Consider the following 12959-nt stretch of genomic DNA (forward strand, 5'->3'; position numbering starts at 1 on the left):
TTTTTTCGTGAGTGGAACTTCCTCCTGTATTATTTGCCATAAAATATTATAAAAGATCTCCACTCCACATTCAACGTTCACTTGATTCTTTAAAAGGGACTGCCAATTAGCACTGCTTAATTTATATTTAATATTTTCATAATTTGCTTTTCTATAATCGAAAACGTCCTCGAAGTCACAATCAATGAAATTATGATTCTTGTGCACAAAAATAGAGAATTCTATTGCTGTGTGAAACGTTTCATTTTTCCATAAGGGAGAATGAGATTCATCAACACAGAAATCTTCATTAATGTTTGTTAATAGCAGATCTAAATAACGATTGTGTTGATTTTTTATATGGTTTATTTGATTGAGTCCTAGCAATGCAATTTTCTCAAACATATATTGTAATGTTTCGTTATCACCAACGACAGGAAGTAGAATGCTCTCATTTTCAGAGTCAGGAATAAAATCTAAGTTGCGCTGATTAAAATCACCATAAATATGAACTTTGAATTCTGGAGGAAAATTAGAGATTATTTCTTCAGCTGCTTGAAAGAAAATCTCATATGTTGATTTGTAAGCTAGGTCCGGTGGAAAGTACACTGAGACAAAAATGTGGATTTCATCAGCGATATGTGCTTTAACCCATACATGTTCAAATTCTTTGAATTTTGGTGAGACAATAAGATCGGAATTAAATATAGATGAAACTGCGATGAGAACTCCTCCGCCTGACATTCTTTGGGTTAGTCGTAAATCACGATCATCTCTAAAAACATTATAGTCACTACCGAAAACCTCTTCACTTTTTATATCCTCATTCCAACTTGTTTCGGTACCTAGAATTATCGAAAATGAGGAGCCTAATATATTCTTATGGATTTCGTTCATCTTTACGGCGCTCCTCATTCTATTAAAATTTTGACAGTAAACCAAAATTTCAGTGGCTTTCGAAGAAGTTGGTTGTGATTCGTTATTCGTAAAAATATTGTTTAAAACTATTGTACTGTTACCAGTTGCGTCATGCTTGTCCTGGTCTGCCTCTGAGAAGTGCGTTAAAATTGGCGAAAACACGAACGTTCACAGGAGCAAGATGAACAATGATGTTTATTGTTATGGTGATTGTTATTAAGACCATTGTTGTTTCTATTGCAAATGCTGTTTCTGTTGTTGTTGTTGTTGCTGTAACTGCTGTTTCTGTTTTCGTTGTGGTTGTTGTTATTTCTGTTGTAGTTGTTGTTGCTGTTTTTGTTGTAGTTGCTTATTCTGTGATTATTGTTGTTGTTACTGCTGTTAATGTTGTTGTTTCTGTTTCCATTGTGGTCGTTATTGTTTATGTTGTGCCTGTTTCTATTGAAATTGTTGGTGGTATTATTGGACTTGTAGCTGTTGTTTTTGTTGCTATTGTTGTTGTTTCTATTTTGGTTGTAGTTGTGATTATTGTTATTGTTGTACTTATTGCGGTTCCTGTTCTTATTGCACTTGCTATCTTTGTTGTTGCAGTTGTTATTGTTATTACTGTTGATATTGCTGTATCTTGTACCCTGTTTTCTTCTCGATTTTTTACTCTTTGCTGCTTTATCTTTCTCTTTTTGTTGTTTAATGCGACGCTGTTTACGTAAGTCATATTCTGACCAGTCGGAGCGCCACACTCTTTTCGAACCAAGTGTGCGCCATCCATCTTTTGCCACTTGATTATGCTGCGAACCTGAGATAGCAGTTTTATTTGAAACGACGGTCAATTCGTCCATCAGACTGGGGGGAGACACCGCAGGTGTCAAACGAGCATTATTAACACTGGTTTCCAGGGTACTAATTGTCGCGGCAATTGCCCTTACTTCGTCTAAAATATCGTCGCCAACAGCGCTGGCTTGTGATTTTATTTCGTCAAGAGCATCACGAGCAGAAAACGACTGGTTACCGGTATGTTCGTTGCATTGAGACGCCATGTCAATGGTTATTACGCTTAAATTTTGAACTTCGCAGCATATTTTTTTTAGCTCACGAGTCAGGTCAGTTGTGAGCTCCACCACGTACTCGTCAATGCGCTTCCTTGTGGATTCCATAGATATGTTGAATAATGACGTTATATGATTTTTTAAAACAACGAGCTCATCGGCCTTATTGACCGCGTTGTTTTCCATAGTGCGCGATAATGTTGACACCGCATAATCAACTTTCGCGCAGGTGATATTATTTACATTAGTCACCGCTTCTTTTAGCTGGTGATCAATGTTATCGAACAGTTCACCAAATGCGTTCAACTTTTTGATGTCAGCAGCCATTCGAAGATTGGAATCCGTTTGCGTCTTGATTAAATTAAAGAGCTGCTCCTGTTGGAAAAGCACTTTACGTGTGTCAATCCCCGTTTTAAGATTATGCTGACAATCCGAGCATAGAGGAATCATAAAAGACGTGATGTGATGCTCTTGGTGCCGTTGCACTCCTACACAGGCCGCGTGATACGATTTGTTGCAAAACTCGCACTTCCATAAAAAACGATCATCACTAATTGAACACGATCGAACACTGCACGACATAATGCTGACTATTTTTTTTCGAAAATCGCGCGCGGCTTGAATTAAATTAATCAAATAAATACTTGTAGCGTAGCGCCGTTCAACTACGTCTACTACCGGTAACGGTCGACTAAGAACACGCCAACGACCTCCATGTGCAACGACCCACACTATGGAGTTCAACACCATTTATAATAAAGATGCATTTGAAGAAAATTCGTGAACTACCTATAGTTATCAGGTAGTTCACGAATTTTCTTCAAATGCATCTTTATTATAAATGGTCTTGAACTCCATAGAGTGGGTCGTACACATCAGTACAATAATCTGTAAAAAATGAGAGAATATCGCAAATGTTCTTGGTAAATATTAGAACCAGAACGATTAATTTGTAATGCCGGACAATAAATAACGAAAAAGAGCGACATTAGTAAGCCTCCCTGAAGCACCCAACCTTAAGCTCTAAATAGAGCTCTAAAAGTTCTAAGACATACCTACAAGCACATTTAAAATTTAGACAGCTTCGTACCGTTGCGTGACTCACAACCGTTAACCAACCGAACCAGCGAAATCGATTCCCATGAATAAAAACGCCATCAAGCAGGGCCAGTGCATTATAATTTCAAAACGCACAACCTCCGAATGAAACGCGAAGAAAACGCCTTCGGCATATCGATACACACTCATTGATTGACGACAATTGCCTTTAATTGAACGCCAGAAATCATATTAATGTTCTCAATCATGTCCCCGCCAGTTTAGCCCGCAGAGCCCGGCTGGCGAAACTGGTCCCTTTACGCAGCAGCAGCAACAGCAGCAGCAGAAACAATTCCCGTCCAGCTCACGTACCTATAATATGTGAAGTTTTTTTTAAAAAACGTGTTTAATCCACCTAACAGTGTGATGAGACATTTCTTATAACTCTTATCACTCTTCGGATATTATATCGTTTGAGAGCATTTAGAACTTGATGCTTCGCGATGTTTTTGATAACACATACTACATGGGATAGTGGCAGGACTCAGAGAATCGCTCAAATCAGCACAGGACAACATCAGTGCTAGGAATCTCAAACCAAATCAATGGGAAAGCGAAAAAATGGCCCATAAAATAGACATACCAACGAATTATTGTTAATGCTCTGTTAATAAAATATCTATATTGTGGTGGGAAAACTGTATTTTCCTAAAGGGGTTATATATTGTACTGAAACAAAAAAAAACGATTTTTTTTGAATCGATTTGAAGTTTATATTTTACTCAAATTTCCAACGCGACTGAGAACTAAGAAATCAACGCTTTTTCTTGAAAAGGGCGATACTAGCAGTGATACCATTCAAAGAAAATCAACAGTGTATATTTCCAGACTTGGTTTTATTTCCTATTTAAGAACTATTGTATTTTTTTACATTCTAGATTGCATGATTCAGTGATCGAAACCCAAAACTTCATAAAGTATTTGAAATTATTAAATTAAAATTTGTTTTTGCTATTGAAATTGACAAAATGATAGTATCGCCCCTTTGGCGATTGTTTACTTTTTCGGTCCCATCTATCAGCATTGAAGTATCGCCCTTACGTTTTTTACAATAACTACCGTTTTACACCACCGATTTCGTCCGGGTTTTTTCAATAGAGATCATTGTTACTATTTACAGCTGGTATCAGTTTGATAATCCTAAAAAATACGAAAATAACAGTTTCGCCTCTAAACTGCTAGCAAAAAAAGTATCGCCCTGTTTGTTTGCATGGAGCGTGGAGGGCGAAACTTTAAATAAACAAACAAAAATACAGTTTCGCCTGTTGTACTTTTTGCTGTAGTTTAAGAAAGCAGTATCGTAGAATCCAAACTTTTAGGTTAATTTGTTGCGTTTCAAAGCCCTCATTCGCATGTATCTATGTTTACATTTGTAAGTATCGCCCTTTTCACAAAAAAAGCGTTGAAATGAAATCGCAGCTCCTGATATCACGCTATCTCTGAAGTACATGCGTGCATAGTTTCAAATTTTACTTCGACATCGACTTTTTCTAAAGGTGACTTCCCAGTAGTATTCTTGATTTGAATTATTATCACTAATCCTAATGCAAAAGAACAAATAAAAACCACACGAAAACGAACCGTTTGGGAAAATCATCATCATTAGTGGAATTTTCATTTTCACGAAACTTTTCGATAACCTTCCGTCACTTGCGTTAATGCACTGGGTGCACAGTAGGGTGACAGGAAAAAATTACCCCTATCGGCCCACCTCTGCGTCGATTCCTAGTCCCACCAGGAGTACTTGCACCAAATTTGAAGCAAATCGGACAAGTCCAACTACCGCACCAACGGGCCTGAAGTTTGTATGGGAATTTTCAATAATTTACATAGAGAAAACCCACCAGCACACATTTTCGCCGCTAGGTGGCACTGTATGCATCGTATTATCACTGTAAGTGAAAATAAGAAGGATAATTGAATTGTCTACAACTTAGTCGAAGACTGCAAGTAAATCCGACTTTGTTTAAAAAAGTTTTTAAACTTTTAATGAAGTGATGTCTGAGTCAGTTTTGCATGGGGCCTGATAGTGCGTGGTTGTGTATCAGTACTCGATTCACACGAACTAAACATTTTTGTGAAATAATCGTTGGGTTTAGCTCAATGGTATGTTCAGAAGAATTATAGTAAATAATACGAGTCATGCTTTGATTAGAAAATTTTAGTTCCACCTGTTACCGCATAGAGGGCGCCAACACTAACTTTTCAACGGAGAGAGATAGAAATTTGGTGTCTTCTACAAAGTTATAGAACAGGCATTTTTCAGTATTTCTTCTGAACATCTTGATACTCTATCTCTCTTCTATGAAAAGTTAGTAGTGGCGCCCTCTATGCGGTCACAGGTGGAACTAAAATTTTCTAACCAAAACATAACTCGTATTATTTACTATAATTCTTGTAAACATACTATTCGGCTAAATCTAACCATTATTTCACAAAAATATATAGTTCGCGGGAGTCGAGTACTGATACACAACCATGCACTGCTAGGCCCCATGCAAAACTGACTCAGACATCACTTCGTTAAAAGTTTAATAACTTCTTTTAACATAGCCGGATTTACTAGCAGTCTTCGACTAAGTTGTAGATAATTAAAATATCTTTCTTATTTTCACTTACAGTGATAATACAATGCATACAGTGCCCCCTAGCGGCGAAAATACGATCTAGTGAGTTTTCTTCATGTAAATTGTTGAAAAATCCAATATAAACTTCAGGCACGTTGGTCCGGTAGTTAGACTTGTCCGATTTGCTTCAAATTTGGTACAAGTACTCCTGGTGGGACTAGGAATCGACTCAGGGGTGGGCCGATTGAGTTTTCAAAAATTCATCATTTTTCTGGGCAGCCTAGTGCACAGTGCTTTAAAAATCTAGCGAAATCGTCTTAGGGCACCAGCGGGTCTGTAAAGAATACTAAATATTAATTTCTATTCCATACTTTTCAGTTCAGCAATTCGAGAGATCGTGCTCACCGCAAGCCATGAAAAATAGACTACGTTGTGAAGCGATGGTCACTATTTATTAAAAAATCACGGTTGAATAAAAAATAAAACTATTAAAAAATTTCAAATAGTTTATAATTTTCACAAACTTATTAGGAAAAATTGTTTAATAAGCTTTTGTAATATTGTGTAGGAAAAAAGCTGAAAATTTGAAAATAAATCTGAGGATTATGATTGATTACAGAACTCTGGAATTTTCTATTGGAATGTTTTCAGGCAGGAATTTGATATTGATGCTATTAGACAACTGTGAAATCAAGATCAATAGATCAGTTACATATCAGGACCCCATTCCGACAATTTATCAAAAGTCCTCATGATGTTTACAACAACAGAATATCAATCTACGGATCAGATAATGTTATTGTAATATTGAATTGAATCAGTCTGCATCAATAAATTTTCAACTCCAATCCAATTTTTTTTTTTGGTGTGGGGGGGGGGGGGCTGTATGGTGTTAAACCCCAAAACCTTCTTTTGGCTACGTCGTTGCTTGGAGTTATTTATTTCGCTTTTCATTTTCCGAAAGGTTTCAGATCTATCCGATGGTCATAAGTTAGAAAAATTGCAGTCAGAAGGTTCGCATAAATGTACATTTTTGCACTGATAAGTTATCAAGTTCCTTCCAGACAACTTGAAAGTGTTCGGTGATTATTTCTAGTGGTTGTAGATAGAAAAATGAAATACAAAATTCGATTTATCGAAATAATGTTTGGCTTATTTCAATGGATTATTACTATATTGAACAATAAATAGGCGACGAAGAGTAATCCACAAACAACAAGCCATAACTTTTAAAGTATTCAAAATAGATATTTGAAGTCTTCAGTAAAGTTATTCGCAAAAGTAAGAGCTACAAATTTGCTGAAGGCATCATTTCGTTATAATCACTTCCAAGAAAATTTGAGAAAATATCTCACTCATAGGGGGATTAATCAGCAAAAGCACAATACCAAAAGAAAGGGCATATTACCTCCATTAAATTCTCCGAAGATACAATTGACCTAAAATAAGCCGTTTTGGCGTTAATAATAGATTACATGTTTTTGGTCACATTTCTGGCAATGGGAAATGATAAAAATCTTTCGTCCGCATTTAATGTTAAATATCTCTTTTGATAATAGTCCGATTTCAACAATCTATAGCTTGTTCGAAAGGTATTCGTTAAAGCTATCTAAAAACATATAAATTGGTAATCTATATTGTCAATTTCTGCAGATAATTTAAAAAAACTGCAAAAAACGCCATTTTTACGCATTCAAACATTTATATCTTAAAAACTAAACATCAGAATCAAAAACAAATTAATAGCGTTCATACTGTTTTTTAGTTCTTTCATTTAAAATTGGTTTGGATAAGATCGGTTCAGCCATTGCTGAGAAACACGAATGAGAATTTGTCCGTTACATACACACACACACAGACACACACACACACACACAGACATTGTCCCAAATCGTCGAGCTGAGTCGATTGGTATATAAGACTCGGCCCTCCGGGCCTCGGAAAAAATCTTGAAAGTTTGAGCGAATTCTATACATTTCTTTTATAAGAAATGTAAAACGTGACGCATTTGTTTGCAAGTATTACTAGTCTGTTGATGTGTGTATGTAGAATGTCACACATGGATATTTTCTTTTAAACCGAACACAATCATTAACATAAATCAAGCATTGATTTATAATTACACCCCTTTTTCACTGCGTTGACTTGCAAAGTTCCAGTAATAACTATAGCAACGCAACAGATCTACTTCAATCATTGCTCACTTGGATCTACGAGCAGTTGTAATCTCTTAACAAATTGAAATTATTGGGCATAAATTAGAATGATACCGAGCTAGACGCAAACAAGATTGTGAGTAGGCCTGGTGGTCGGATGTGTTGTTCCCTAAGGCATACAGTTTCAAGAATTCAATCTGCTACAAGGATATTTAAACGTGTAATTTCAGAATAGTGAGACAATCTTTCATTCAATTCTCGATTAAGTGTCCAGTTTACTAGACAATAGGTGGGGGGGAGGCGAAGAAGGAATGAATTTCTGAAACATCGTGTCACAAACTTACCTCGATCTTGAAGCTCCCCACGCGCTGATGCTGATGGTCCCGCAGGTCTCCCTTCTCTGTCAGTCCGGCCGCCGTGTAGTGCGATGCGATGGAGCTGGCGAACTCTAGCTCTTTCCGGACGCTGCTGAAATCGTGGCCTGCCGCTTCACAGGGCATGCTGATACCGAGCATTCCACACAACTTGCTGTTGTTGTTGATTCCACCGCTATTGCCACTATTGTTGTTGTCCAGTAGTGTGTCCAGTAGTGCCGGCCCTGCTGACGATGCTGATGGTGATGGTGGTGGTAGTGCCCCTTCCGCCATATTCCAGCACGTCCGGTGCTCAACAACAGACACGACAACAGCAACAACGGCTACAACCAGGCATGGTGCGTTTGTGTTTTGGAATGTATTTTTTTATATCTTTTTTTTCGGTTGCTTGGATCTCGCCGGCTGTTGTGGGTGGAATTCGACTTGGGCGGTTTGAAGCTGGCGGTGAAAATGAGGAGATAAATTAAGGTTGTTACGTGTGACACTTTGGTGCAAATAAAAACAATCTAATTAAAATGACATTGCATGTGTAGCATTCCTTGTGGGCGCGAGGGATGAGTAAGCTGAAACTGTACAAAAATTGGGAACAGTTTTGAAAAATAACGCGTATCCACCTTACAGAAGAGAAGTAAATAATATCTTTCTGAAGTACGATATGTGGCACCCCTCGTAAATCTGCTTAAGAATGCAAAAGAAAGTGTCAGATTGGAAAAGCCGTTTACGAGAAACAACGACAACTGGACCAAAATACACAAACTCATCTCACCCCGTAATACTTCCAAACAACGTAAATGAGAAACACTGAATTAAAGGCTACGTAGAGTGATATATAACTCCAGTGTTTTTAAAATTAAATCACATTAAAACACTATATACCGTTCGCTGCCGCCAACGTTGTCGTCGTCGGCGGCTGCAGCCGGCGTCAGGGAATTGCGTGGGCAGCACCAGAATGAATTGAGAATTTTTCGCCTGGTATACCCTCCGTTTCCTCAACGATCTGAACTCGTGAGTGCACGCAGCAGCTTCACATTATATGACAATTTGCCATCCTTCTCACGGAGGAAGGTTCCATTCAACTGCAACAACGCGTTGCAGTTGGGAAGAATGCGTGTGACGTGTGAACGATCGTTCGGGTGAGGACGGCGAATAGTCACAAATTAAATTGACAAGAAAGAAATTCTACAATGGAAATAATTAAGAGATTTTAATACAGCAGGGACGAGAAGGATGACAGTGTCAAGCGATGGTGCTGATCATATGGCGATCGCAGCAGGCGAATTGGCTTACAAGTGGGACACATTTTCGATGCACTCCGCTCGGTGGTGAATATCATGGCCTGCTGCATTCTAAACGTGATTGGAACTATCAAAAAGAAGGATAATAAATAGTAGCTAAATGAGTCAACAATAGCTGTCCATATTTGAGGTTGCCTAATTATTAGGTTCCCGAAAAAATGAACATTTTATAATAATGATACTTCACCACAAATGTAGAGTCAGTCAACGCGACATTAACGGTGGCAAATTGAGACATTTTAATACCGCGTGATCCCCTTGCTGCTCCCGGATAAATAGGTTACGGTTACGGCAAAACAAAATCGTTTTCGATCACTACGAAGGAGCTTATTTTCGCACATACCAAGCGGAGCAATAAAGTATAGTTATCCATATACTGAACCACTCTAGCGGTTGATACTGCTGCAAATTGGAACCGGTTTAATTAAGCTGCTACCGACACGCGGTCCAGCCGGCCGCCGATACCTTCCCCGTTGAGAACGAATTAATCCTGCCTTGTGTCGGCTGCAGTCGATTTGGTGACCGCACACACCTTGTCGCAACTTTGTCACCACGTTTGTGATACGAACGGAGTGAGTGAGTGAGTGAGTAATATTAAGTGCGTGTTTTATGTGACAGCCGGTACATATTAAATGAGCATTATGGAACTGATCATTTTGAGGCCCCACAGCAGCAGCCATTCGGCAACAATCTAGCGGTATCGCCGATTTCGAACGCGCTCGTATTATTAGATGATCATGTGATCGAACGACCGGCTCAACTGTGGGTGCGACTTCGAAAGAAAAACGCGACTAACCGTGTGATACTCGATATTATTATATTAATAAATGATAAGTGTACAACTCTGTTAGCCACTATGGCTGTATCGGAGTAAACATTCTTCTGCTTAATCGAAACTGGTTCTCGCTCAGCGTCTAATCTTGTGCGATCGTAGTACGTACGGACCCGCAGCCAGTAGAACGTAATTAGCTGAATTACCCTACCCATATTAGCTGAATTCATTATACGTCCGGCTAATTACCGCAGCACCAGCGACCATATCTGGTGGAAGGAGTGGAGTGCGGGTGACAATAAGTCTCATTTTCATACTCGATACCTTGATACATTAGCCGCGATCTCTCATTCCGCTAAGTAGTCGTAATATAGTCACACAGACAACTCTGCGAACCAGCAAACAATATCGTTTCATAGCAGAAAAAAAAACAAAAACGATTAAACCGGCGTGATTTATTAATCAACGCGCTTAATGATTTATAAATAATATTACAATAAAATGCCGAGTCGCGCTTGTACCCGCACCGTGAACGATAATGGGTTGAAATGATTAGTCTCGAGATGACGGGATTCCAATCCCCCGCATGGTTGAGCATGATTTAGTACTGTCTGTTTTCCTGTTTTTTTTTTAAGTTTGCGTTAATTAAAAGTAAAGTTGTTTTCATATCTTGTCCAAAGAAAAAAATATTTCTCATTTTACTGGACGATATTGGAGAGTAATAGCATACACAGAAAAAAAATATTTTATAATTTTAAGTTTATTTTCATGCACATATTTGGAGCATGAATATAAATGTGAAATTAAGTTCCACTACAAATACACACGACTTGTCGTGCTTTCTTCAACGAATGTTATTATAATTTTACACGTGGATTGAAAATTACAGGTTCTTTAAACAGAAAACTAATGTACTTCAACGTATTTTTACTCGAATAATGCTGTAAAATGAATGACATGTACTATTACACGAATGAAAATGTAAAATTGTGTGCTGTTTGATGCTCCAATTGATTTTAACGTAATTTTCAATCAAATTTTTGATTCAATCTTTATGTAAACATATAAAGATTGAATCAAAAATTTGATTGAAAATTCATATTGATTTACATGTCGTTCAAATTTCATTATTTTTTGGTGTGTATAACATGCACGAAATATTGAAGACAAAAAATGTTCGAAAACTTTTGATCATTTACGGCCGTTACCCATAAAGGTTTCAAAGTATCAATCATTAGCACACTCGATGAAAGCATGTGTGTTGTTCACGTTTGGTTGGGATCATGGCTAAGATCAAAATTAGTTTTTAGCGTTTCGAATTCTCCTCGTCAGTAACAAGCACCATCTTGGTGCCAGTTAGATGATAAATCAAAACTAGCACCAAAATTAGTACTAGTTGGACGCTCAATCCTGAATAAAAAAAGTCATACGTCTTTCATAAACTGCCACTGGCAGGTTTCAAGGGATATTTCGAAAACAATCAGAAATCAGGAATCGGAAGCGACTGGCTCAAATGGCGCGTTCCCCATGCTGAGATTTGTGCATTTCTATGATTTGTCTTTTCATCATCTCCCTAATGGGAATGATTGGGGAAACAGTAAAGTGAGGGATCAGTAAAATAACGACACAGAAAACAGCATTTTTCACCCCAAGGGAATAAAGACATTTCTGGATGAGCGGATATATCAACACCCCCGAGGGGATATTGAGCTATCAGAACGACAACACCCTTGAATAGATACTGTGATTTAAATTCGGCTTTAACCGATTTGGGTTTATAATCCTTCGCCGTTACTTTTTAAGCCATAATTCATTTTATAACTCTTTTTCGCTAGAAATTCCAGAGAACGGTCGTCGATACAGCAAAAATACTGGTGTATTTTCTTTGTGACTTGGTTCTCAGAAATTCCCAGCAAACAGCCCACGAATAAGGATTATGGAAATCTAGCCTCATCAAAACATCAATACTCTTCAAACATTCCTTGGGATTTCACGGAATGTAAAGGAATGCCTTTTACTGGTGAAGGCTATCTGGTTCGACAATAAAACGGAAGTCCCGTGCCTTCCCACTTATCTCCACCAATGTCGTTATCGTGAGAGAACCAAACAGAACCATACCTTAAACCAAACCAACTGAACCTGGGGATGAATGAGTTAGGAGGGATTGAAAAGAGACACCCGCGAAGACATATTTTAACAGATCATCCTTCAGCGCAATCGAATAGTGACCTTTCTCCAACCATGCTTGCACTCGATAAGTATTGAGACTCGAAGACCCTATATAATTAGCCGAAACATGGTCGAAGAGAGCACCTCTGCGATTGTGCTTCTTTTCTTTGATTTAGATCAATTTTTTTTCAATTCTTAAGGAATTAGAAGGAGCACGCTTCTCGCAACTACCAGTATTCTTTTCTTTGATTTAGATCAATTTTTTTTCAATTCTTAAGGAATTAGAAGGAGCACGCTTCTCGCAACTACCAGTATACACACCTGATAGTATGGAAAGTGGCTCAATTTTCGATTCGCCTAAAACCCGCTAGGGATCTATACGCATCAACGGTTTAATCAAAAAGAGTGGAAATTTACAATCTAGCAAAGTCCACACAATTAAATCCATTTTTTTCGACCACTTATTCAAAATTGAATTATCACACAGTAGAACCGCAAGAGCTGGTTACATCTAGACGATGTACTCATGATCCGATAACGGCGGTTCGAGCTCGTTGGGTATGAGCCATTTTGCCAACTTATGCG

The 12959-nt window shown here is 38.1% G+C and overlaps 1 protein-coding gene across 7 annotated transcripts in view; it reads right to left on the reverse strand.

The window, feature by feature from the left end:
• Positions 1–12959, reverse strand: part of LOC131691933 (probable nuclear hormone receptor HR38) — a 392678-nt gene that overhangs the window by 347846 nt on the left and 31873 nt on the right. For all 7 annotated transcript variants that reach the window (XR_009305884.1, XR_009305885.1, XM_058978695.1 and 4 more), the window contains exon 2: positions 8109–8576. Coding sequence is in view for 5 of the 7 variants with exons in the window: in XM_058978695.1 (XP_058834678.1) it covers positions 8109–8411 (303 nt within the window). In the remaining 2 variants the exon portion in view is untranslated. The remainder of the gene's footprint in view (positions 1–8108; positions 8577–12959) is intronic.

This window comes from Topomyia yanbarensis, chromosome 3 (assembly GCF_030247195.1).
Source record: "Topomyia yanbarensis strain Yona2022 chromosome 3, ASM3024719v1, whole genome shotgun sequence".
NCBI classification, from domain to species: Eukaryota; Metazoa; Arthropoda; class Insecta; order Diptera; family Culicidae; genus Topomyia; species Topomyia yanbarensis.